Here is a 23,303-nt window from a genome sequence, read left to right on the forward strand (position 1 = left end):
AGGGGAGGCATCAGCACCCTGAGGCACAGGGAAGGTGGAAGGTGCCATGCAGAAACACACTGAAATAATGGAGAGAGGTGGAATTCAATAGAGCAAAATGCAAGCTTGGATGCTGCAGAAAGAATTTCTGTCAGAAACCAGAATGTTATAATGAAAGTGACTGAAGATGGGACTAGGCTCCTCTAGAACTTAATACTGTTTCATTCTTAATAGTCTTTCATTCTGAAAGCAAATACAGAGAAACCAAGTCATTCAAAGCAAAGCATTTATCAATATGAGTAGATGCATGGAAAGCTGTATTACATGGCTTGCACTGAAAGACTGATTCAAAGCAGCTTTTTAGTCCATACAATGAAGAATATTTATTGGTATCGTCTCCAATCTTATTTTTTTCACTTCAATATAATGCATGAAAAACATGAAGAACCAAGTAAAAATATGCCTAAGTACAATCATGGGGAAATATCAGATTGATAGCATGTCTGATTACTATAGGGGAAAAATTACTATAAATGAGACAAGATTAAGTATGATCCAAAAAAAATAGTTATGTGTGCTAAAACCAACGTGAAACAGCTAGCCTCATAATTTCAAAATGCTATCAGAATATGACATCATCCTTTTCAAAGGTACCTAGTTAGTTATTTACCAATATTTTAAAGCTACAACATAGCCTCTGTGGTTTTCCTATACCAACTTGCTTTTTGAAACCAGTATGAAAATTATCAACAATTTTTTTACTATACTGGAGCCATGTAACTTCAGAATATAAACTGACAAAACAAGTATCTCCTCTACCAAGCAGGGCATTTGCTAATTTGAACTCAAATTGTCTTTGGTCTGTATTTTATTTTGGTCAGTCTGGTACTTCCTACATTGTAGTGACTTCTGAATTAATTAATGCTACAGTCCATGCAACACCACAAGCATTTTTAAATAAACTGGAAGAACAGCTGACATGAAGACCTGTCCAAAGAAACGCTATAAATGCGAGCTCAGAGATCCCTATCTGTATATCTTTGGTCATACTCCATATTGCATTAGTCTACTATCCTTTTTTTCAACCCCACCCCTTATTTCCTTACTTGCTTGAGCATTCAAGACATTTTACTCACTTCTGTGCTCCCTGAGACAACAGCTTTGTCCACGTTCACCGATAGCTGCTCTTCAGTCTGGCAGACTCCCAATGACCACTCCGCACAGCGGTGATGAGCCCAGCAATGACCTAATGCATAGTTAAAGAAAAAGGAGCTTTGGTTGTACAACTCTGTCAAGCACTTCCTGTAAATACTGAACTGGGCTCGAGTAGTAAATACTTGCCAGATAAAATGAATAGTCTCTCTTCCTCCTTTTTCTCTTGTTCTATTAATGCCCTTATTATCCTACACTGAATGTACTGCAGTTACCACCAGACACTAAATATACTGCTACTTCCTTTTTTAGGGAACACACCTGCCTCTTCATTTCAGCACATTCTGTTATCTAATTCTCAGATGTATGATCCTGTAAGCATAATAGTGAGATGTATAGATAATCAGTCATACATGCCATGTTTGTGTGAGACAGACACAGAGTTACATTTGTTCTTATATATGAGCAATACTGCTCTTTTAAATCTTCCATTATTTCTGATAACCCCACACTAACAGTGAGAGATTAGGTAAACCTACTGGATTAGGACTTCAACATTTTTATTAAAATGTGGGTTTTTTTTCCTATTCTCCCTAAAATAGAATCATGATCATCATAGAATGGTTTGGTTTGGAAGGGATCTTAAAGATCATGTAGTTCCAACCCCTCTGCCATGGGTCTCCCATGCCCTTCTGAAGATATCATCACCTGAACATCTGTTCAACAGTACATCACAAATATTTTCCTATACAAATCTGGCCACCACTGTCCACCACTTGAAGAAGAAACTATGGAAAACCACCATGTACTGTTGATAAAAGATACGAAAGCATCTTCCAACACTTGACAGACACCACAGAACCAAAAATCAACAGCTGAAAAACTTCACTCACTACCATTTTAACTCTTGTATTACTACTGGACGGTAAGAAAAAACCCAACCAACCAAAACAAACCAAAGGAGAACAGCGACATATCTTACCTGTTGGCTCAAATAAGGCTTGAACATCAATGTCATCTGGTAAGCCAACTAAACTGAGTTCATCCCAGAATTTGACAACCTGATCGTCAGAAGCAGTTTGGGTGCTTACACTTGTACATGATGCTATACTCGACCGAGATCTGTATTGGGAAGCAGAAAAACAAACTTAAGAAATGAACAATCTTTGCCCATCTAGATGGATACTTGTGCATGAACCAACACTTGGGGAAAGGGAATACATTTTTTTTCAAAAGGTGGTAAAAAATAAAGCAATAGGAAATCTTCCTTCTGCATACTGTAGCCTGAGATTCTTCTCAACAACACTTTTTACCCCTTTCCATCCTGATCTTTTATATTTCATTTTATTTCATTTATATGTATGCGTGTATAAAATAAAGTAGCTGTCCAAGAGCAGGGGGCTAGTTTCACAAGCTTTAGAAACACAGTTTTTCCCTCTTGGCATTACACAGCACGCGTTTTCACACCACGGGCATTACTGCATAGACTTATGCTGTGTGCTTGCAACGCCATCAAGCAGAAAGCTCAACGGCTTCTCACACATTCGAGACGTGCAGTTCAACAGCGCCAACCGAACACTCATCAGTTAAATCAGTTTGGACGGTCTGCCGATCGGACCCGAGGAGCAGCAGAGCCCTGCCCGGGCCCTCGGCAGGCAGAGGCCCCCCAGGCGGCCCCGCCTCAGGGCGGGCACTGCCACCGCCTCCGGCATTGTTCCCCTTCCCCGGCCGGGCCCCGCGGCCCGCAGCCAATCCCCAGCCTCCAACGCGGCGCTCCGCGGCGGGGCCCGCCCCGGGCCTGGCGGCTTCCCACAGCCCCGCACAGCCACCGCCTCAAGCAGCCCTGCACCGAGCCGCTTCCCCAAGGCTGCGTTCACACCGCGCCTAGCCCCGCGGACAGAGCAAGCCTACGGTGACTGGAACATCTGCCTTAGAAGGAAAGGCTGAAAGACCTAGGGCTGCTTTGCCTGGAGAAGAGCAGCCTGAGCGTGGTCCCTTCCAACCCTGAATGAAACTATGGATCTGATCAATGCTGATCAATAGCTAAAGGGAGGATGGAGCCAGACCCTTCTCAGTGGTGTTCAGTGACAGGGCAAGGGGCAGTGGCCACAAACTGGAACACAGTGATTCCACATAAACACAAGGAAAAAATGCCACTCTCAAAGTGATTAGAGCACTGGAACAGGCTGCCCAGAGAGGTTGTTGAGCCTCCTTCATTGGAGGCGTTCAAAACTTGCCTGGACATGTTCCTACGTGATTTACTCTAGGTGATTGTCAAGGAAGTTTGACTAGATGATTTTCAGAGATCACTTCCAACCCCTACGATTCTGTGACAGAAGCCCTGTATCTACGGAGTATCTCATGTGCAGATAAATTTAGTAACACGTCCATCAGTCACATCACAAGTTCCATTGCCAGACAAATGCAGGCACAACTTCACTGCAGAGCTGTGTACATCCCTGCCATTTTTCAGGCACATTGGATGATGGGCCTAACCTAAAAAACCTTGGGACACTACCCTTTGATGGCAAAACCCACCCTTTTGAGGAACCTGCCAATGAAAACCACTTCTGAAGGGCAGGAAACACATGCTATGTGCCTGTACAATACTGTTGCCACTACACGAGCCAGATCTGAAGAGGGGGAGGCAAAAAAGCGTCAGCAAGATGGGTAGAGGCTTCCAGCTTTACTAATCTACAAAAATACATGAAGTGTCAGTAGTCCAGCATCATCTACTCTTGTGCATACTTGTACACAAGTAGATCTGTGCTTTGCAGTAACTGTCTTCTCTGTCTTCTAGAGTTCAGATTCTCATTGGACGGGAGAAACCAACCACTCTTTGAAAGCAGAAGAGACAGCTGGTCCTACACTGCCTGCGTGTTGAGTCAGTGAAGTTTTTCTCCCTCAAATGACTTGCATTTTCCCAAATACAAATTACTATTGTATGTGTAAAGACATTTCCTGAGCTTCATGCAAAAGAAACAGAAAAAGCACTTATTTAGAAGTGGCTTACTTCTTCTGTCCTCTCTGTTTGCGCGGCACTGAGTTTTGCCGTGGAGTTCTCTCACAAGCTCCATCGGTGCTGTCGCTGGCTTCACTCTTGCTTAAAGGCTGGTTTTTCCATGGGATAACATACCCAGGAGTTGGACTGAATTGTTTTAAGTCTCCTTGTCCTAATGAGCTCCGTTCTCCACAGTAACAAAAGGCGCAGAGTTGTTCGCTGTGAAAGGGAGAATAATTACTTTGGTTTGGGGGGAGAAAGCATCAGAGGATACACCATCAATGAACAACTTTCATGCCAATTTAACCCTTTATAATAAAACAATAAAAGCTCCCCAAGTGCTGTCAGGTGTCAGAATTCAGCATACAGAAATGCTACTTCCAGCTAATTTCAAGTTACATTAAAGGAATTACTTTGTTCACAAATCTGCATGCTTAACAACAACAACAAACCCCCACATACAGTATTCAAATGATTAATATAACCTTTTTGTTCAAATAATCTGTATTGCTGAAAGGCCTCAGAAAGCAGGGGAAAATAAGAGCTGGAAAAACTTAACATCTCACACCCATTAAAAGAACTCAGTGTTGCCATCACTGAAAAGGCAAAGCTCTGCCTTTTTGAACAGAGAGCATGACTGCACATACAGCTTTCTGTAGGCATATACATCTTATGTGTAACACAGACACTATACACCAAAAGCTTTCATGAAACAGAAGAAAAATGGAATGATGACAAAAATCACAGCAACAGCTACAGTCATACATACCAGGATATATGACATGCACAAATCCAAATAACCTTGTTCATTTAAAAACAAACAAACAAACAAATGAAGCCTCCTTTAAAAACAAAAGAATACCTACAAGTTTCCTCTAAGTAAAGAGGAAATTTGTATTTACAGAACTATGACCGCTCCAATATCCCTGCACCATTTGCAATTATGTTTTAACATGCATAACATAGCAACAGTGTTAAAATGACAGCTCTGACAGCACTCCTTGTGTCACATCATATGGAAGCTACTGAAAAATATTTCTATAATAAACATATCCACAAACTTAAAATGTGAACTTCTGCAACTAATGCAGTTTGCATTAAAGGAAGGCCATTTAACACATTTTTTTTATGCTTAAATGAGCAATTCTGTTTTCTTCATATTTATGCCCCTAGGACCCCACAAAGATGCCTCAGGGAATCAGGCACTTGGATACAGACTTGGTTTTGCTTGGATCCCATAAATAGATTTCAGTGCATCTCTGAGGTGGCACATTTGGGTTCGAGGCACTTTGTGTTGGGTGGGTGAGTGGAGGGAAGAGAAAACCTTAAGGTTAAGCTCCTGTATAATATTCACTACATTTGTGGAGGGTGGAATGAGTGGCCTGTGCTTTTCAGCCAGGTGAGGGAAGGATTGCAACACAAGAAAGCAGAAGTAGAATATTCCAGACTGGAACAGAAGACCCTCAGAATCCAACACTGCCCTTTAGATTTGGTTTAATATAGTATGGGATGGGTCTTTTTGCCCTCAGCATAGAGCAATGCTGGGAAGATAAAAAAAGAAAGAAAAGAGTACATAAAATGCCTTTGAACTGCTCTGCTTCTACAGTGCTGGTAATACAGTCATTTGCTAAGGAAGGGAGCAGCATGTCACAAGCCCAGAAGGAAGCAAAATACTTTTATTTTTGTTCTGTTGGTATGATGGCACCTTCCCTAAGGCAGAGAGCTCTTCAGGAGACATGCAGACTGGTGGGCAGGCAAAACAGGTCCCATTCATAGCACTCAAACTAAGACCCCACACCACAATACTGTCAGGAAACATTCATCCTCAGTCACACACCCCTCACTGACCCTCCCTGAACAGAGGACCAACATCACCAGCACAACCTCCTGAGCTGGTGGTAAATGTCTGACATGTTCCAGAAATCTTCAGAACAAGGTACCTGAAGATAAAAAGCTGGGCAGAAAAGATGGATAAATGTAGCATAAGAATGGGGGGAAAACAAACAGTCCCAGCTAACCAGTACAAATGTCTATTTTAAAGCTATTTTTCAATGGGATGAAGCAACAAATAATTATTTACTTGTATGTCAGTGAGCATAACCACTTGACTACCAGTGAAATCTGATCTGGCCTTGCAGGCAGAGTTTGCAGGAAGGGAAAGCAAAGCTATTTATTCTAGCTGAGACTAGAGAGACTTGTGAGGAGACTTAAGAGATTTAAACAGGCAGCACCACGGTATATAAATTACATCAGTTACAAACACAAGATTATCCACAGTGGAGTAAATAATTATTCATACATCCTGTTAGGACAGACTATCACTGCTCATTAAAAGACTCAAGGATAATTATGACTAAGTAAACAAAGCTCCTTAAAGTGATGTCATAGCAAAGATGTAATATTGTTAAGGTTTATTAAAGAGAAATACAGAACAGTAATTTCAACCAACCAACCAACCAACAACAGCAAAGCTCAAACAAAACAAAACAAAATTTTGAAGCCCCCTACCTTTTAAAGCAGTATGATGTGAAAAATGGCATGCAGGGGTAAAGCAGATATTTCTGGAGCAGAGAAAGGCAGCTCCAGTATCACAACTTCCAGCAGTAGCTTTCTGCAGGCAGAGTGAAGTGAAACAACAAGAGCAGAGAGTTTCACAGCTACTCTGCAGCGTGGTGTGGACAGCTGTGAAGCTGTCAAGAATCATATGGTTTGTGCTAGTGCTCCTGCTCCAGCAAAGCTGGGGACAGCAGCTGAAGCAAGCGCTCAGGTGCTTGCTGCAGGGTGGGGGCTGGGGGAACACGTTGGTAAAGGTTTGTGAGCACACGGATGCAGATGCTAAAGACGGGAGCGATAGAACATTCCCCGGCCACTCCCAAGAGACTGTGGGGCTGAGACAGACGGGAGGGATTATAGAAAGAGGAAAAGAAAGATTTCACACTTTCAAGGCAGGCTAAGCAGAGGGGTTCAAATGCATGTGGCACTTTAATACCTGGAAATAACCAGTGGCAGTGTACACCCTGCCTAGTATCTGGATGCAGAAAGCCATGGTGCTCCACTTCCCCACATGTGCCCCTGCTGATCTGTCATGCAGTACAAAGTGGCCACTTCCCTCATGTTAGCCTTTTCAGTTTGTGGTGGGTTGAATTTTAAAGGCATAGCCTAAAACCACCACAATGTTTAAGTGCTCAGTAAATATTTTAAGTTATGTCTGTATGGGCAGAAGGTAGAGTTTTTTAGTCCTATCATCTGAAGATTGCAAAAAGTACTTACAAATCTACTTTCCATATGTCAATATGCAATTAGAGGATCTAAATCTGTGATGCAAGAACTCTCATATTGAAGATAACAGAATTGAGATACTGGCAACTCTGAAGATCAAATCCTAGATCTGTTATCATAATTAGCATATTTTCAGAACAGGCTAATTCAAAGTAGGATAACAAGCAAGAGATGATGTGTCACCTATCTTTTTATATGTTACTAAGGAAAAAAAGAAAGAGAGAGCTCATCAGTATTCCATTTAAGATATATCTATGATGCTCCAACCCAAAAGATAAATTATTAATGATTTCATTATTACCAACCTAATTCCTAAAATTTCCCAGACAAAATGCTACCTTTCCATACAGGTTTAAAATTCCAGATGTGGTTTATTACCAGTAGGTGCTTATATACCCCACCTCATCTCATGCATTCATACATCTGTATGCACACAGATCTTAACATGTAATGCTGAGCAAAAAATGTATTTGGAACAAATCAGATATACAGCTGGGTTTGGGGGATGCAGCAAGAGACAATAAGGCTAATAACGTCTGAAGCTTATGTCTGTGTCCTACCAAGCCATTAGAGGAGATCCAGAGTCTTGTTCCAAAGATGCCTTTTCTAACAGAACAGGTCTCAGAATTCTGCTGCAGAGGTCATCTTCTACAAGTTCTTACTTGAGTTTGTCTCATCAGTGCCTCTCCCTCAGGCAGAGTTTATTCAACCCCTTAACAAGAATCTAAGATGCTACAATCTTCCCCAGTCCACATCCCAAGACAAGAAAACCAAATGCCCTCCAGCCAGTTAATCCTGGAGCAAGGCAGAAGAGCAGTAACTATTTCCTGTACTTGACCGATGACAGAAAGCACTTGGAACTCACTCTAAAACACAGCCTTTCCCATTGAAAGGAGCTCATTTCAACACATGCAGTATTGGGCAACTAGTTGCACAATAATAAATTATAACCAGAGGAGAAACATTTTCTGGTTTGCTTGCAAATACTTAGTCAGACTGAGGTAAAATTGACAGCCCCAACCCCTGTTATTTTTTTAACAGAATTATGGCTGACTGTCAAGATTACCAACACTTAAAGCACACCAAGTGCTTCTGTAGTTACACTCTCAAGAGTAAGCAGAAGTCCTTCTTGGATCCTTATGAGTTGGGAAATGGCACTGGGGTACCCTGTGTCAGTCAAGGCTCCTTGATAATAAGAAGCAGATGTGCAGCCTGGCTTACATAAACATGTTTTGTTTATGCACTGTCCCGTATCTCACAGATCTACACTTGTGCCTGCATGAGCACTGTGCTCTGCAGCTAGTGGAAATCTTTGGACTGGTCCATGTGAATTTGTATGACGCTCAACAGTATCAGATGTGACCTCTGACTCTCCTGCCTATTTGTCATACCTGGGTAGAAGACAGTCTGCAAAGATATGGGGCACTGTCATCCACCTGCAATCTGTGCATACAGCTAGGGGAGTAAAGAAATAATCATTCCTCATTTCCATGGGAGTGACTTTCTTCCATGTCTCTAGGACCCTCATACAGCTGAATGCCAAGGAAGACAGCAAGTGGCCCATGTTAAGTATGTCTATTGGTAAGATGCTTAAAGTTATACAGCCCTTTTAGTACTAAATGGTGAAGGAGGCAGATGACAGAAAATCCTGCAGCCACCTGTCCTGAAAAGAGGTGTTAAAAGTCCCCTTGTTGGAGGAGAACATGCACAGGGGAATCCAAGTATCCTACAGAAATGAACAAAACTGTCAACAGCAGGGGAAATACAATGGATTCAGCTCAAGAGATGCTTTCCTCTTAGCTTTTCTCAAAACCTTCCTAGCCTACTGTGGGACACCAAAGTTTTACTGTGCATTCTCCTTTTCAATCGGTCTTATTAAAAGCAGAGATCATTGTTGCTGTTTAAACAGGAAAAGGCAATGGCTTATATCTGGGAAAACCCAAGGCAATTCCAGTCAGATGCACCAGCTATGACCATTGTCTTAACACTGAAGTTACAGATGACCATTACTGCCATTTGCCATGATAAAGATTGCTTAAAAAAAACAATTGGAAAAGGGCAGAGATAAACATCCATTTCATTCATGTTTTGGCTTGAAAAAGAAGGCAAAGAGGGTATCACACAAATTGGCTTGTTTTTAAATAAATTATGCAATATTTTTTCCCTCACTATCTGGAAATACCTCCCAGGATGTATTTTTCCATGCATACTTTTGCATTTTTGAAAGATGAAACAGAGAAGCAGAAAACCTTGGGCTGTGTCGGCAAAGTTGTTACAGAAACCTAAAATGTTTTTAACATGTCTCTTTCACAACTAAAATTAAGCTCAGCACCGTAAAATGGAGTATCTGGGAGGAAAACTGCACTTTAGAGCATCAGTTCTACTGATTACTGAAGCAGACTGATGAGAATTGGCCTTGAGAATTATTCTTCCACCTAACCCTTGATAGTGGTTTTAATATATTTTAAAAGGCCAAATTAATCACTATTTAGCTATGCCAAGTTGTGCTAATGCACAAACTACTTTACCACCACTCATTTTATGTTGTGATATTTGAGGAGGAAATTAGTTTTCTCCTTAGTGAAGATGCACTACTGGATCATTTTTGTAAATGCAACTCAAGACCCACGTGCTACGTTTTAGGTGAAAAGGAGATTTCTGGCTTAAAACAGAGCTGGCCTGCCAGCACTAGCCAGGCTTGCTGCCCACCAGAGGCAGGAGAGCTGCATGTAAGCAGCTGGACAGGCTCAGGTGAAGACAACTTTGGATGGATGGGAGAGACACTAAAATTGCCCCTGTGAGCAGCTCAGAGTGGGACTCCAGAAATGGAGCACCTGCTCGCACATGGCAGGAGACATTTGTAAGTATGGTTTCTGCAGCTGGACCATCTTACCTAACAGATTAATTCAAGAAGCAAATGTCTGTACAATTTAAAGACCTGGTCTTGACTGTCATTGATCATGGGTGTGAAATCCCACAAGGCCTACACGGGAACATCAAACACATTATGGTCCCAATGTCAACTGCTCAACCTAAGAAAAGGATTAAGGCTGCCTGTGAAACCTTTCTTTGGCCCCACTTGTGCAATATGCCTTCTGTGCTTCAGGAAAGATGCAGACCATCTGGAGAGAACTCAGTGAGAAGAATCAGAACTCCAGAAAACATCATCTACCAAGAAAGTATGATCAAATTTGGGATTTTTGTTATGAAATAAAGCATGCTGGGGAAACAAGCCCAGAGCCTTTTGCACAAATCTATCCTTCATTATCCCTGGCAGATGGTACAAGTAGTAATGGGATAAACCCAGAATGAGAAGAGTGAGAGTTGTATGTGAGGAAAGTGTTTTGAACAGTAAAAACAAAGAGACTGGAAGGGATTGTTTAGGGAATATCTGGAGGTTTTATTATTGGAAGATTTAAGAGTGGGTTATGTAAGCTTCCATCAGGAAAAACAGCTGTAGGTGTCTGCCTTGGAAAAGGAGGTGAGCTTAGATGACATCCAAAGGTCACGTCCATCCTGCCCTATGAATCTGAGGCAGAGCTGCTTTAACAACAACAATGCATCATCAGATTTTTCTGGAGATCATTTCCTTAGTCAGTGCATGAACAGAGAAGATGGACAACCAAAAAATGTTGAACTTCTTGCTCATTTTACAGCGTGTGGTCTTAGTCTTTACCTACCGACAACACTAAAATTGTGCTCTGAAAACCAAACCAGTACTTTCACTGTGGGCTAGATTGGTCATTGATACAGTGCTGAAATATTACCTATCTTAAAATAATCCATTTTTGTAACACAAAGGAATGTTATCTCCACGTTTAAAGATGTAGAAGTCAGTCATTGACCAGAGGAAGATATTGTAAATGCTTGCACAGATTCAGATCTGGAAGTGTAAAGGAGAACTCTGCAGTGATTTCAAGTGCCCAGTTCCATACATAAAGTCCATTTCTCTGCAGAAGGAATTCTTGTGGAGAAGGACTCATGTAAAACTACAAATTCTACCGTAACACATGTGCATGAGAAGAGGAGGCTCAGGGGTGACCTCATTGCCCTCTACAACTATCTGAAAGGTGGTTGTAGCCGGGAAGGGGTTGGTCTCTTCTCCCAGGCAACCAGCACCAGAACAAGGGGACAGGGTCTCAGGCTGCACCAGGGGAGGTTTAGGTGAGGAGGAAGTTCTTCACCGAGCGAGTCATTCGTCATTGGACGGGCTGCCCAGGGAGGTGGTTGAGTCACCATCCCTGGAGGTATTCAAGAGGAGATTGGACGTGGCACTTGGTGCCATGGTCTAGTCATGGGGTCTGTGTTGATCGGTTGGACTCGATGATCCTTGAGGTCCTTTCCAACCTTAGTTATACTGTGATACTGTGAAATAATCCCTTTCAAAATTCATCTTAATACTGGTATCTCCTACAATACGTGCTTGACTCTGCAACCTTAAACTATTTCATGTTAAAAATATGTTAAAAAAAATTATTATCTCCTTCCTGCCTAAAGATCTAGCTTCTCCTTCCACCACTGCAGTGTTGTTCTGTCCAGATTATCCAAACTCTCTGCCACTCCATAACTTCTTTTCTCACTGAGTGTTGCTAGTTTTATAATGTGCTGTCTTTGAAGATGGAAAAAAAAAAGGCGACGAAGAAATTCACTGCTACTTTTTCACCATTTTCTTTGTTCAGAAAAATCAACAGATGTTCCCCAACCACTTCTTTTGGATGGAATAAAGCACCCCAGTCCTCCATCTCCAGACTCCAAATTTGATCTTAGCAGCACCAGCAACAAAATAAGGGAGAATTGAGCAATTGGCCTGGAATGAAAATTACATGCTTTGTCCAATTACAAGTGAAGCAGGAAAGCAGGAAGGTGTGCTGCCAGGGCTTTTTTGTAGTTTTAGTGACAGTCTCACAAGAGCAGATATTTAGCAGACCAAAGCACTAGAAATCAAAAAAAAAAGAGCTGTGTGAAAAATCTCAGCCTCTACTTATTTATTTTAAGAACACATGATTATGGCAAAAGGACCAAAAATGTGTAATTAATGAAATTTGCAGGCTCTGGAAGTAGATAGAAAGCAAAATGAATCAAAAGGTGTTTTGTTCTTCTATGAAATTGTGTTTCTAGGCCATTCTTGTTAGCATTTAATGCTTGGAGCTGACAATGTGGGAAGCAGAGGAGGAAGGTAGAAGTGGGCTCTGCTGCAAGTCGCAGCTGGGTTCTGGCTGCTTGCCTGCCTCATGGGCTGCACTTCCCCTGCTCTCTGCAGGCAGCACAAACCAAGGGAGCAGATTCCTTTCGAAGAAGCTGGATTCCACTCAGCCCTAAGTCCTAGGCTGACAGAAGCTTCTCACAAGGCTTATAAAAGGAAAAGGGAACAACCAAAGGAAAAGGCTCCAAAACCCTTGATGCTCATGATATAGAAGAGCTGGCAGCATTACTTCTGCCACTGCCAGGCTTAATAGTTTATCTTTGTTTGATGTTACTGCCCCACCCTATGTGTGGTCAGTAACTCATTCCTTCTGAGCAGACACACACACACATGCTTCACCCTTTTCAGCTTTCCTACTCCAGTATGGCTCAGACACTGTTTATCTTAAAGGCTTTTAGCACATCAGTTTTTGAGCACTACACTGTTAAAATCTGTTACTAAATTCCCTACCTCAATCCCATTTGCAGTCAGTAGTTCTCTTGAACTCCCATATCCCACCTCAAAAAGGTTCTAACATTGACCAACTTATCTCTTGCCTTTCAGATTCACAGACTGCATTGGGATGGAAGGGACTCTCAAAGGTCATCTTGTCCAAGCCCCTGCAGTGAGCAGGGACACCTCCAGCTAGATCAGGCTTTCTCTAGAATGTTCTTATTTAGCTCCAGTCTCAGGGAGGATCAAGAAAAAAATACTACCCCAGCCAAGCTTTGGCTCATCTCTCAGCCATTGGAATCCTCTGATATATCTGTAATCCTACTATGTTGAAATCACCTCTTTGCAGTAGCAAATGATTTAATTATTTCATGTGAAATACTTCATTTTATGCCCCTGTGTTTCTCTAACTCCTTCATCTTCACTATCAAAGACAGAAAGATAGAACTGTCTTATACTCAACTCTGAAAAAAATGATGCAAAAGTAGCTCCACCTACATCTGCATCTACTTCTGGTTGCTTCTTTTCTGTGTTGTAGGCAATTTCTGCACTGTCTGTTATAGTCCCATAATTCTCCTGTGTCTCAGATACCTAAAGTATTTTCTAAATATACAATTATTTCACTGGATTAAGTTACCTGTACTATAAAATAGAAACAGAAAAGCCTACCAAAAAAAAGAGATGAAGCGGATTATTATGAATGGTTTGGAAAACAGCTTCAAAACTACTTCCCCAGGTTACAGGTTTCAGTTCTCTATAGACTCACACCTGATCCTAAATCCTGATACATGTTCTCCCACAATTACATGACTGAATGTCATCAGCATGTGTTATCTCACACACTGCATTTTCTCTTAAGAGAATGGAGTTGAGCTACTCAGAAATGAGTCCTGCTACTCCTGCATGACACAGTGACACTGTCAGCACACCATGGACAATGATAGAGATGATTGATCAAGAAGTCACAGATCAGAAGAGGGTTTCTTCTGCTAGGTTTCAAGACACAGTGCCAAAACCCTCTAATATCTATTCCCCACCTCACCCCTCATTGTTATGAGGTCATCAATGACTTCTGCAGCTAACACCAAATTTGCATCTCGGTCTGGAACCAAAATTACCTCTAGTCAAAGAGACTTATGACTTCCAATTAATTAATATGTTAATTATTTATTTAAAAAATATCAGAGACAGAGTCTGATCATTGATATTTTAATTACAAATTAATAGTACTTGTGCTTTTTATGCTTTGTTCGACCCAAGCAATGGGCCTGTAACAGATTAGACAAGATTGAAAGGCTAAGTGAACACTTAAGAGTTGGAAAGAGGAGTAAGGTGAGGGCAAATAAGGGTTGGTTCAGAACCATGCAGAAGCTTTTTTAGAAGACTGTTGTTCAGCTTAAAAAAAAAGACAGCCAAAAATCCCAAAAAACCCCCCCAAAAAAAAACCCACACAGAAAACCAACCAAACACACACCCAAATTCATGGCAGGGGAAAGTGCTGTGATCAACAACAGCAAGAAAGTAACCTCGAGAAGAACAGAGAGTGGGTAGAGAGTGCTAAAACTTTTGCAGATCATCCAAATCAGGGTCAAATAGAGACCTAAACCAGCTGTTCAGTTCAAGTAGCTTTACATATTTATTACAATTTAATACCAGCTTTGGAAATCTTTATTTAGCACAAACACTTTTGTGTATTTCATTCAGGTATACACACAAGATCTATTTAACCAAAAATTCTCTGTAAGAGAACATATTTCTGGGAACCTAAGAAGACTGTGAGCATGTAAAACATGAAAATTATGTATGCAGCAAGTAGATGAAGTAATTTTTTGTGCATGGAAAATATGCTCTGTGTTGGATTAGGCGGAAAGAAAAAGAATGACGACAATTCTCGTCAAGTCTGTCAAAATATAATTACACCTGTAACTGCTAACTGGGAACAGCAATCTCTGCAGCTGAAGAGACCCACTATTGGGCTAAAAGCTGTTACCAGGGCTTCAACAGAGAGGCTCTGCTAGAATTCTGTGACACAACAGTGATCACAGACAGTGTGTTTTGCTTTCCCTCAAATAATGTAATTAATACTTTAGCTGCTTTGGGGGTAATTTTCTAAAACATTTTATCAATATAAAACTAAAAAAAACCCCACCAACCAACCAACCAACCAACAACTGGAAACATTTTCTGAGTTATAAATTCTGAATTAAAGAAGAACACGGTAAAAATGACAAGGGATTTCTTCCAAGTGGTCCCTGAAAATACAGACATACAAGCTGAAACTTCAGAGATCACTTTATATGGAACCATTTTCTCAGCAGGGAAGCTTCAGTAATCACGTTTTATCTCCTATCACTTCAATCTGTTTTAATTTAAACAGCTAATATGCTGGAATTCCAAGGTTTAGCAGTGTAATCTGAGGACAACACTCAAAGAATGTGCTTTTCACCTTGGTCTTCCTACATGCCAGTTAATCCATCAGTCTCAAGAACAGGCTGCTCTTGCCAGCACTTCAAAGAAAGCAGTAGCATGTCCTAAGCATCTGCACCCCATGACTCTCACTCTGGTGTCCCTGGCTTGGCACCATCCTTCTTGTCACTAACCTCGTTTTAGCTTCCACACCCACAGAAGCAGTGGAGCTTGCAGACTCCTCGGATACTGAGTGCTGAAGGACTGGTGTTAGCTGCTTGGTGCTGTCCGCTTCCGTTTGGGCATCCTCTTCTGCAGACTGCTCTTTGACTTCTGTTTAAAAATAAGAATAATATTGACTTAGTTTACTTAGACTATAAAAAGACCTGAAAACTTTCCCTTGTGCTGCAGACATCCATTTAACCTATAGACTGATTAGCCCATGTAACTCTGTTCTCCGACACAACAAAACGAGAGCAGGAAATATTACCCTTCACAGCTAGCTAAAACAATAAAGTGAATGCTTATGAAGCTGCTTCCATAACACAATGTACCACTGTGGACTAAAGATGTTCAATAAGTAATGAGGAGTGGAGCAGGGGGAGTGTTGGTCAATGACAATCTTTCCATATGAAGTTGCAGCTCTAGACATTATCATTCTCCCCACATGTGCTCTTGTGCACCTGTTCTTTCACCTCTGAACAAACATCAGAGAGAACACACTAATCTGGGGTATAATAAACCTTTTTTCCTCCCAGGTTAGCTTTAAATTTGATCAATTCCCAGTACTAACTCATTCCTGATTACACTAACTGTATGCTGCTTTGGGGCTGAAGAGGTGAGGGAAGAAAGGACACAGCTTATGCCAGTTTTAAACTTCATTCTGAGCTGTAGGAATATAAACTATTTTTGCAGCACCTTTTTAATTTAGATTAGTTGTTAGATAGAAACATATAGGCCTACAGCTGACAGTGCTATTATTTGCCCAAGGAGTTTATTTCTGCTTAGAAACATGAAACACCACATTGCCACTGTATATGTAACTGAAATCCTCTTCCAATTTGGTTTCCTCCTTTGCACAATGACTCAGGGATTTGCCAGCAGGACATGGAAATGTGCTGCCTGAAGTGCAGCAGAATGCACAGGAACAAGGGTGAAGGGCTGTGGAGCAACAAAATCGGTTGTTTCCACACTCCTTCATGCTTTGATTTTGAAGCCCAAATAACATAAAAATCATAGGACTATGCTGTTTGGCACATCCAGCTTAAAATCAGTGCCCACAGCTGCTACATTTGTCCCCATGGCAGAGCCAGACCAAGGTCCTGAACCTGGGTCACGCTCACCACCTCAATCTTCCAGTGAAGGTGGATTTGAGCTAAGAGGGCTATGCACACAGCTCTTTCAAAGAAGCCCAGTTAGAGTAAAGCAACAGCCTATTTAGAAGATTTATGTAGAAGATACATTCACTTTTAAAAAAACTTTAATACACAACATGTCAAAATATAATCAAATACTGCAAAGGATAAATGAGTCAAGGGGAGACATGGATGGGTAGAAGAATCCGCGACATGGGTGGGCGTGCTCAAAAACCTGCTACAAGCTTTAATCTTATTTCTACAAGAGGAAGATTCTCAGAATATAAAACTGCACAGCTTGGTCTGTAATACTGAAATTATATGCCCGCTAATGCACACAGGGACAGAGACACCTTTCTTGTTTGACGTACAGAGACTGAACTAAAATTATTCTTTAACCTAGAGCGAACTCATTTAGGATGACAACTGATCACATTTTTAGATGCCTTCACTGAGGGCTTTAAGATACTGAAGAGAAACACAAAATTAAGGGAAAAAAGCATACAAAATTCCTACTCATGACTGGGCGTGCCAGATATTTATTGGAGCTGAGGTAAAAATGGAACTGCTTTACCTATTTCAGTTAAGTTACTCAGTAACATACATCTGAAGTGTTTTTGGACATCTGAAAATGATTACCTTGCCAAAAGCCAAAAGGCTCATGTTCAACCCATTCCACAAACTTATCCCCTCCCCCCACCCCAGAAAAATTTAAAAAGAAAGAAAAAAAAAAATAATTCTGGACAATCCCTTTGACACTAAATAAATATTCTGTTTCCAATGCATCCCTAAAGTAAATGGCTCCATACAGAAAACAAAACGGAACTCCACGCCCTTACTTTTTGGCATGTTGAACAAACAATCCCTGCTATCATTCCTGGACAAGGATTCCTGAAACTGGCAGTGTCCAGAGGAACCATTTATAATGGTCCATAGTGTATTTCCAAAGAATCTTGGAACTGAAGGATAATTTTGTGCAACTTCCAAGTTGCTAAATACAATGTCAGTGAAGAGTGCAAAACATAAACACCCATAAGACAAGCAGACATCAGATCACTAAAACCAAAACCTACAACACGATTCAGGCCAACCAAAAGCGTAGTGCTCAAGAAGACCACCAGAAACAGTAGCCTTGCTCTGAACCATCTTGTCAACTTTATTTAGCCTCATTAAACTTTGCAAAAGGGACTCTGCTTCATTGTGTGCCCGCAGAAACTTTCAAGTACGCAAAAGCTATTTACTCTCTGCCAGCTTTCACCTCATTATACATTAATGGGCACCCGTTACACTGGAAAGACAAAGTTCATGGGCACTAACTCATCCTCGAGAACCCTGGACTGTGTGAGAAGACACAGATTGTTTCACTACACACTACAACTATATGAGCTTACATCCTTATGGTGTTTTTTCCCCTGCTGTTTGCTTCTCCAGAAAAGAAGGGACCCAAATTATACTAAATGAGACAAACAACATCTCAACTGCTGTCTCTGCAATAAACCAAACTGTGTCTCAATATGCCGTTGGAAGACTGAAAACATGGTGCTCACCAAACAGTATGAAAATAGTGCTTATGTTACTTGTGCATGCCATACTTTGTGCAAAGTTTTACAGTAGAAGATTAAGGAAGAATACAAGTAGTGCATTTCATGACTCAAACTTCTAGGAGATCGCAGTCCGCAGCACTGGCATAGCAAAGGGACAGCAAATACACTCATTGCTGCCTCGGAGATGTTCTTGGAAGCATCTGGCACAATACATTAACTGCTTTTCACTGTATTTAATGAATGTTCATCAGACTTCATTATGGCATCCTACTTTGAGGCTTCTGGGAATGAAGGAACCATGAATGATTAATAAATGTGAAGCTCATTTTGAGGTTCATATATAAGGCTTTATTTTGTATCCTGTTTTCATGATTGATTCTGTCACAACGAAGGTCTTGCCCATATATAATGAGTTGGTGGGGGAACTCAAAATTAAAAAAAGCTAATTGCCCAATTCCCAAATGTCTCTCAGTTCTTTTTTTAATGTCACTATCCTTTATGAAAACATTCAGAAAATGCTAGAAAACATACCATTTCAAAAATGCTTATTCTTTGAAGTTTTTTCCCCACCTTATTGGTGAGGACAGAAGGGCCTTCTTAAAGTTAAATGAAATCTCCAACAGTACAAGAAAAAAAGCTCCTACCCATATGAGCCATTAAAAGAGCTGTCCCAGTTTAGGAACAAAGTATGTTTTCAGCAGTCAGCATTTACAATTCTGCTACTGTTCTGGACACAATCTCATAAGAAGCATCACCTCTCCTACTGGAGCCTGAGGAATTCAGACTGGCACATACAGGCTTTGGCAGCTGAACATGGGGGAACAAACAGGCCTGCTGTAGCTAACTGGTCCCATACAGATCTCCTGCTACCCCTCCAAACAACAGCAAGCCAAGGTATGCTGAAAGACAAGCAGCAGTTGATGGCTGCTACTAGATGCCACCATTGCTCTGGCTGCACTGAGTGCGTAACCACGCTTCCATGCCTGCTAAAACCACAACCATGGGAGAAAGAGGTGGGGGGAAGCATACTGAAGTTTGAGACAACCATCTCTTTACGGAAGCAGGAATACTTTCTCCATCCTAAGTCAACATTGTAAAATTTTATTCACAACAGTAAACAATAAAATGTACAACTGCGTCAGGAGTGTCTTGGTGGGGTTTTCTGCAAGTGCTGCACAAGTGTTTTCTTTTACAACCACCAATTACCTCTTTTTTCCTATCCGAAGGACATTGTGGTGGTTGCCTTACTGTGACAGTTGTTATATGGAGAGGAGAGAAAAGCCTGTGATTATTCTTTTTTAAACACTGCCATATATATTTTGATGCTTTTCATTCAAATAGAACTATTTATTTAATAGCTTTTATACAGAGAATAACTTTGTGCAGATTTTGTACCAGCTATAAAATAAAACCAAGGTTTTAAATGGAGGATCATTTAAACAATTTTGGGCACTCTAAACACAAGGCACTATATTATGGATAACCAGCTCCCAAGGATTTGCAACTGAGAGACTCCCTAGTCTAGGGAGGGTATTCAACAGCAATCATCACATATTTTTTCCATTAATATATTTGGGTCTTTTTGAAACCCATGTACATTTTGCACTGCCAAAGCATCCACTGGTAATGAATTCTATCATTTAAGTAGATGCTGAGTGCACACATACCTACCTTTGTGCTCTAAACATGACCTATGTCCCCTAATTTTTGTGTGGCAAAACAAAACAAATCATTCCCTGCTACTTTTCTTATCATTTGAGATGGCTGAGATCATTCAACACCATTTATCATTTTGGAGGATCCTATGAAATTGCTTTCCAGTAATGCCATTTCAGCTTGAACTCTTACCTTAACTGATCTCTCCTGTTATTTACTACTTCTTGTACTTGCTGGCCTTTCCTGTACTTTCCCAATTACAGCTCATCCTTTTGGAAGGGGAAGTAGAACTGCACCTGGCACTCAATGTGCAGTCATGGCATAATTTTATAAAGCAGCAGTAAAAAATACCCCAAAACCCAACAGAACACACTGATGCTTTCTTCCCCTTAACCCACTGCCAGTGATTCTTAGAATTTGACTTCCTTTTTTACTTATAAAAGCTACTGTACTTCTTGAAAGAACTTCAGCACCACTTGCTCAGGTAGCAACAGCTATTTGGGAGTGATTTTTGTTAATACAAAGATTTTCCCCCTGTGTGCTCTTTTACATGCACTACTACTGTTTCATTTTACTTTCTATGGTCAGTCTTCACTGCCTTGCAGGTGGTACCTCTTTTATTATCCTCAATACATTTATTTTACCTGCTACTTACTTCTATTTTGTATCTGATCTAGGCAAGTGTTAGCAGGGCAGATTCTTATGGAACCCCCAAAGCCAACCTGGTTTATATTATGATTTTACTTGGTGGGACTGAAGTCTCAACATCTCCAGTATTTCATCTACCAAACTGGAGAGTCAGCCTCAACATAGCATTACCAAAAATTAAGACAGGTCCATAGAACTAACACATACACAGAACAGGACCATTTTCAGTGAGGAAGAGAATGTACAGGCACAGGAGATACAAGTTACTCTTTCAGTATACTTGACTGGTAATATCAGTGTAAATTCCATTGTCACATCACTAATGACACAGCAGCAGTATTAAGTTTTATATTAAGCTGAGAAGCAAAATGATCACTAAGAGAAAAACAAAACAAATTAAAAACAAACAAACACCACAAAAAAACCCCAAACAAACAAGAAAACAACAAATAAATCAGCAAGAGACAGGGCTGGTGGGTAAAGAAAAGGAGACTGTCCTAAGGGGGACAAGAAGCTAAGAGTCCAGTGATTGAGTAGAAGCAGTTACCAGCATTATTTCTTAGGAAAAAGTTGAGTTACCTCCAAAGAGATTTTTGTTCCAATTTCCCAAATTTCCTTTTTCCAATTCCAAATCCCTCCTCTCTTTCCATCCTTAAGAATTCTACATTCAGTTTATACTGAAGCAAACGTAGCACTTGGCAGAAAAGGGGCAGGGCTCAGAAATGGCTGTAGTTGGCAGGGATAAATGAACCAGACTGAAATGATCAGAGCAGCACACAGCTTACCCAGCTTAGCTTCCAATGCTGCCTCTTTTTACCTATCACACTACAGAATTTTGTGAAGGTAGCAACTTTCCTGGACTGCCATTAAAATGGCTGTACCTTAGCACTACAAAAGAGCCACTTCAGGAAGACTTTATGTGTTTATTAGCAAACATTTGTTGCAGCATTACACATAATTACAGAATGGTAGGGGTTGGAAGCGACCTCGGACAGCATCTAATCCAACCTTCCTGCTAAAGCAGGGTCACCTAAAGCAAGTTGCACAGGACCACATCCAAGAGTGTTTTGAAAGTTTTCAGAGAAGAAGATTCCACAACCTCTCTGGTCCAGTGCTTTGTCACCCTGGCAGTAAAGAAGTTTTTCCTTATGTTCTGATAGAATTTCCAGTTTATGCCCACTGCCTCACATCCCCTCACTGGGCACCACTGAGAAGAGACTGGCCTCATCCTCTTGCCCCTCATTCTTTAGACACTGGGAAGCATTGATAAGATCCCCTCTCAGCCTTTTCTTCTCCAGACTGTACAGACCCAGGTCTCTTCTCCTAAGAGAGATGCTGCAGACCCCTCATGTTTTTTGTGGCCCTCCATCAGACTCTCTCCCACAGTTCCCTGTCTGTCTTGAACTAGGGAGCCCAGAACTGGACGCAATACTCCACATGTGGCCTCACTAGGGCAGAGTAGATTACAAAAAGAAATGACACATTACAAATTGAAAGCATGTATGTTTAGCGCTTACATCCTCCCTTGCTTTCCCCCCCCCCAAAAAAAAAGTTTTCACAGCTAGAAAACACCTCTTTATTCTAGGTAGGATTATATGGGGCATCTCCTTTTTCTCTTCCTGTGAGGAAAGTTCAAATTCCTTGTGCATTGCTCTCTTCCCAAAAAGTAGAGCTTAATACACTGAATACAACATTTATGACATGGACTCATTAATTTTCATAAAATGAGAGAAATTTTTTAGGCTCTAGAAATAAAACAAACAAGAGAGAAAAACCTCACACAGAGTGAAAGAACTCCTGATCATACTCAGCACGTGAACCAGACAATAGAAAAGAGGCTAGAAATCCAGAGACTCAAAATATGTCAAGAGTTGCACGTTTTGTATGTTCAGATGATCTCATTTTGAGTTTTCAGATATTATTATATTGTGGTTTGGTTTGCCAACTAATACAGCAAATTGCTGACAACTCCACTTTTTGCAAGAAAACAAAACCAAAAGCCTTTTTAGTCAAGGCTAAGTATTTGGAACACAAATATACTTCAATCTGATTAGCAGTCCCACATGAAGCAACAAACTGGGATTCCTCCTTCTCCCACACTATTGTTAACACAGCTATCTGCTGCTAAGATTTTAAGGCAGCCACCTTTTCAATTAATACAATTAAACCTTTATCAAGTCACATGCTGATCAACTTTTAAAATAATACAGTTGCTATTTTCTGTCTCTATTAGACTGCTCAAGGCAATAATGCTCTTAAATCTATTCTGGTTCTCCCTGTCAAAATGGGATTTAAGATTACTGTATTTTTATGAGGCTTCTTTTCACTCAGGAGTATAGTTTGCAAAACCATCTTGGGTTCAGCAGTGAAGTGATGGTGTATCACCTCCAGCAGCAGACCCGGCGGAGTCTTTGTCTTTCAGGATTTCAAGCACAGTGCTCCACTGCTACCTGTACCTTTAGAAATGAGCATCAGCACTCTGACAGTCAGGATGATTTTGATGAAGGATAATGGAGAGATATCTATATGCACCCTTGGAGCCTCAAAAATAATTATCTGTGTCCCTCTCTCCTCGCAGATCTCTGTTGAGGAACTTTGTTAACAATGACGTGCAAAGTCAAGAAAAATACAGCTATCCTAAATTCCCC

The 23,303-nt window shown here is 40.9% G+C and overlaps 1 protein-coding gene across 14 annotated transcripts in view; it reads right to left on the reverse strand.

The window, feature by feature from the left end:
- KMT2C (lysine methyltransferase 2C) overlaps positions 1 to 23,303 on the reverse strand; it is a 190,382-nt gene that overhangs the window by 115,885 nt on the left and 51,194 nt on the right. For all 14 annotated transcript variants that reach the window (XM_068145968.1, XM_068145979.1, XM_068145978.1 and 11 more), the window contains 4 exons: positions 15,647 to 15,785; positions 4,145 to 4,351; positions 2,114 to 2,253; positions 1,116 to 1,225 (listed from right to left, as the gene is read on the reverse strand). In XM_068145968.1, coding sequence (XP_068002069.1) covers positions 1,116 to 1,225; positions 2,114 to 2,253; positions 4,145 to 4,351; positions 15,647 to 15,785 — 596 coding nt within the window. The remainder of the gene's footprint in view (positions 1 to 1,115; positions 1,226 to 2,113; positions 2,254 to 4,144; positions 4,352 to 15,646; positions 15,786 to 23,303) is intronic.

The sequence above is a fragment of the Melanerpes formicivorus genome, unplaced genomic scaffold (assembly GCF_026170545.1).
Source record: "Melanerpes formicivorus ecotype bairdi unplaced genomic scaffold, bMelFor1.0.p_v2 SCAF_13, whole genome shotgun sequence".
NCBI lineage: Eukaryota > Metazoa > Chordata > Aves > Piciformes > Picidae > Melanerpes > Melanerpes formicivorus.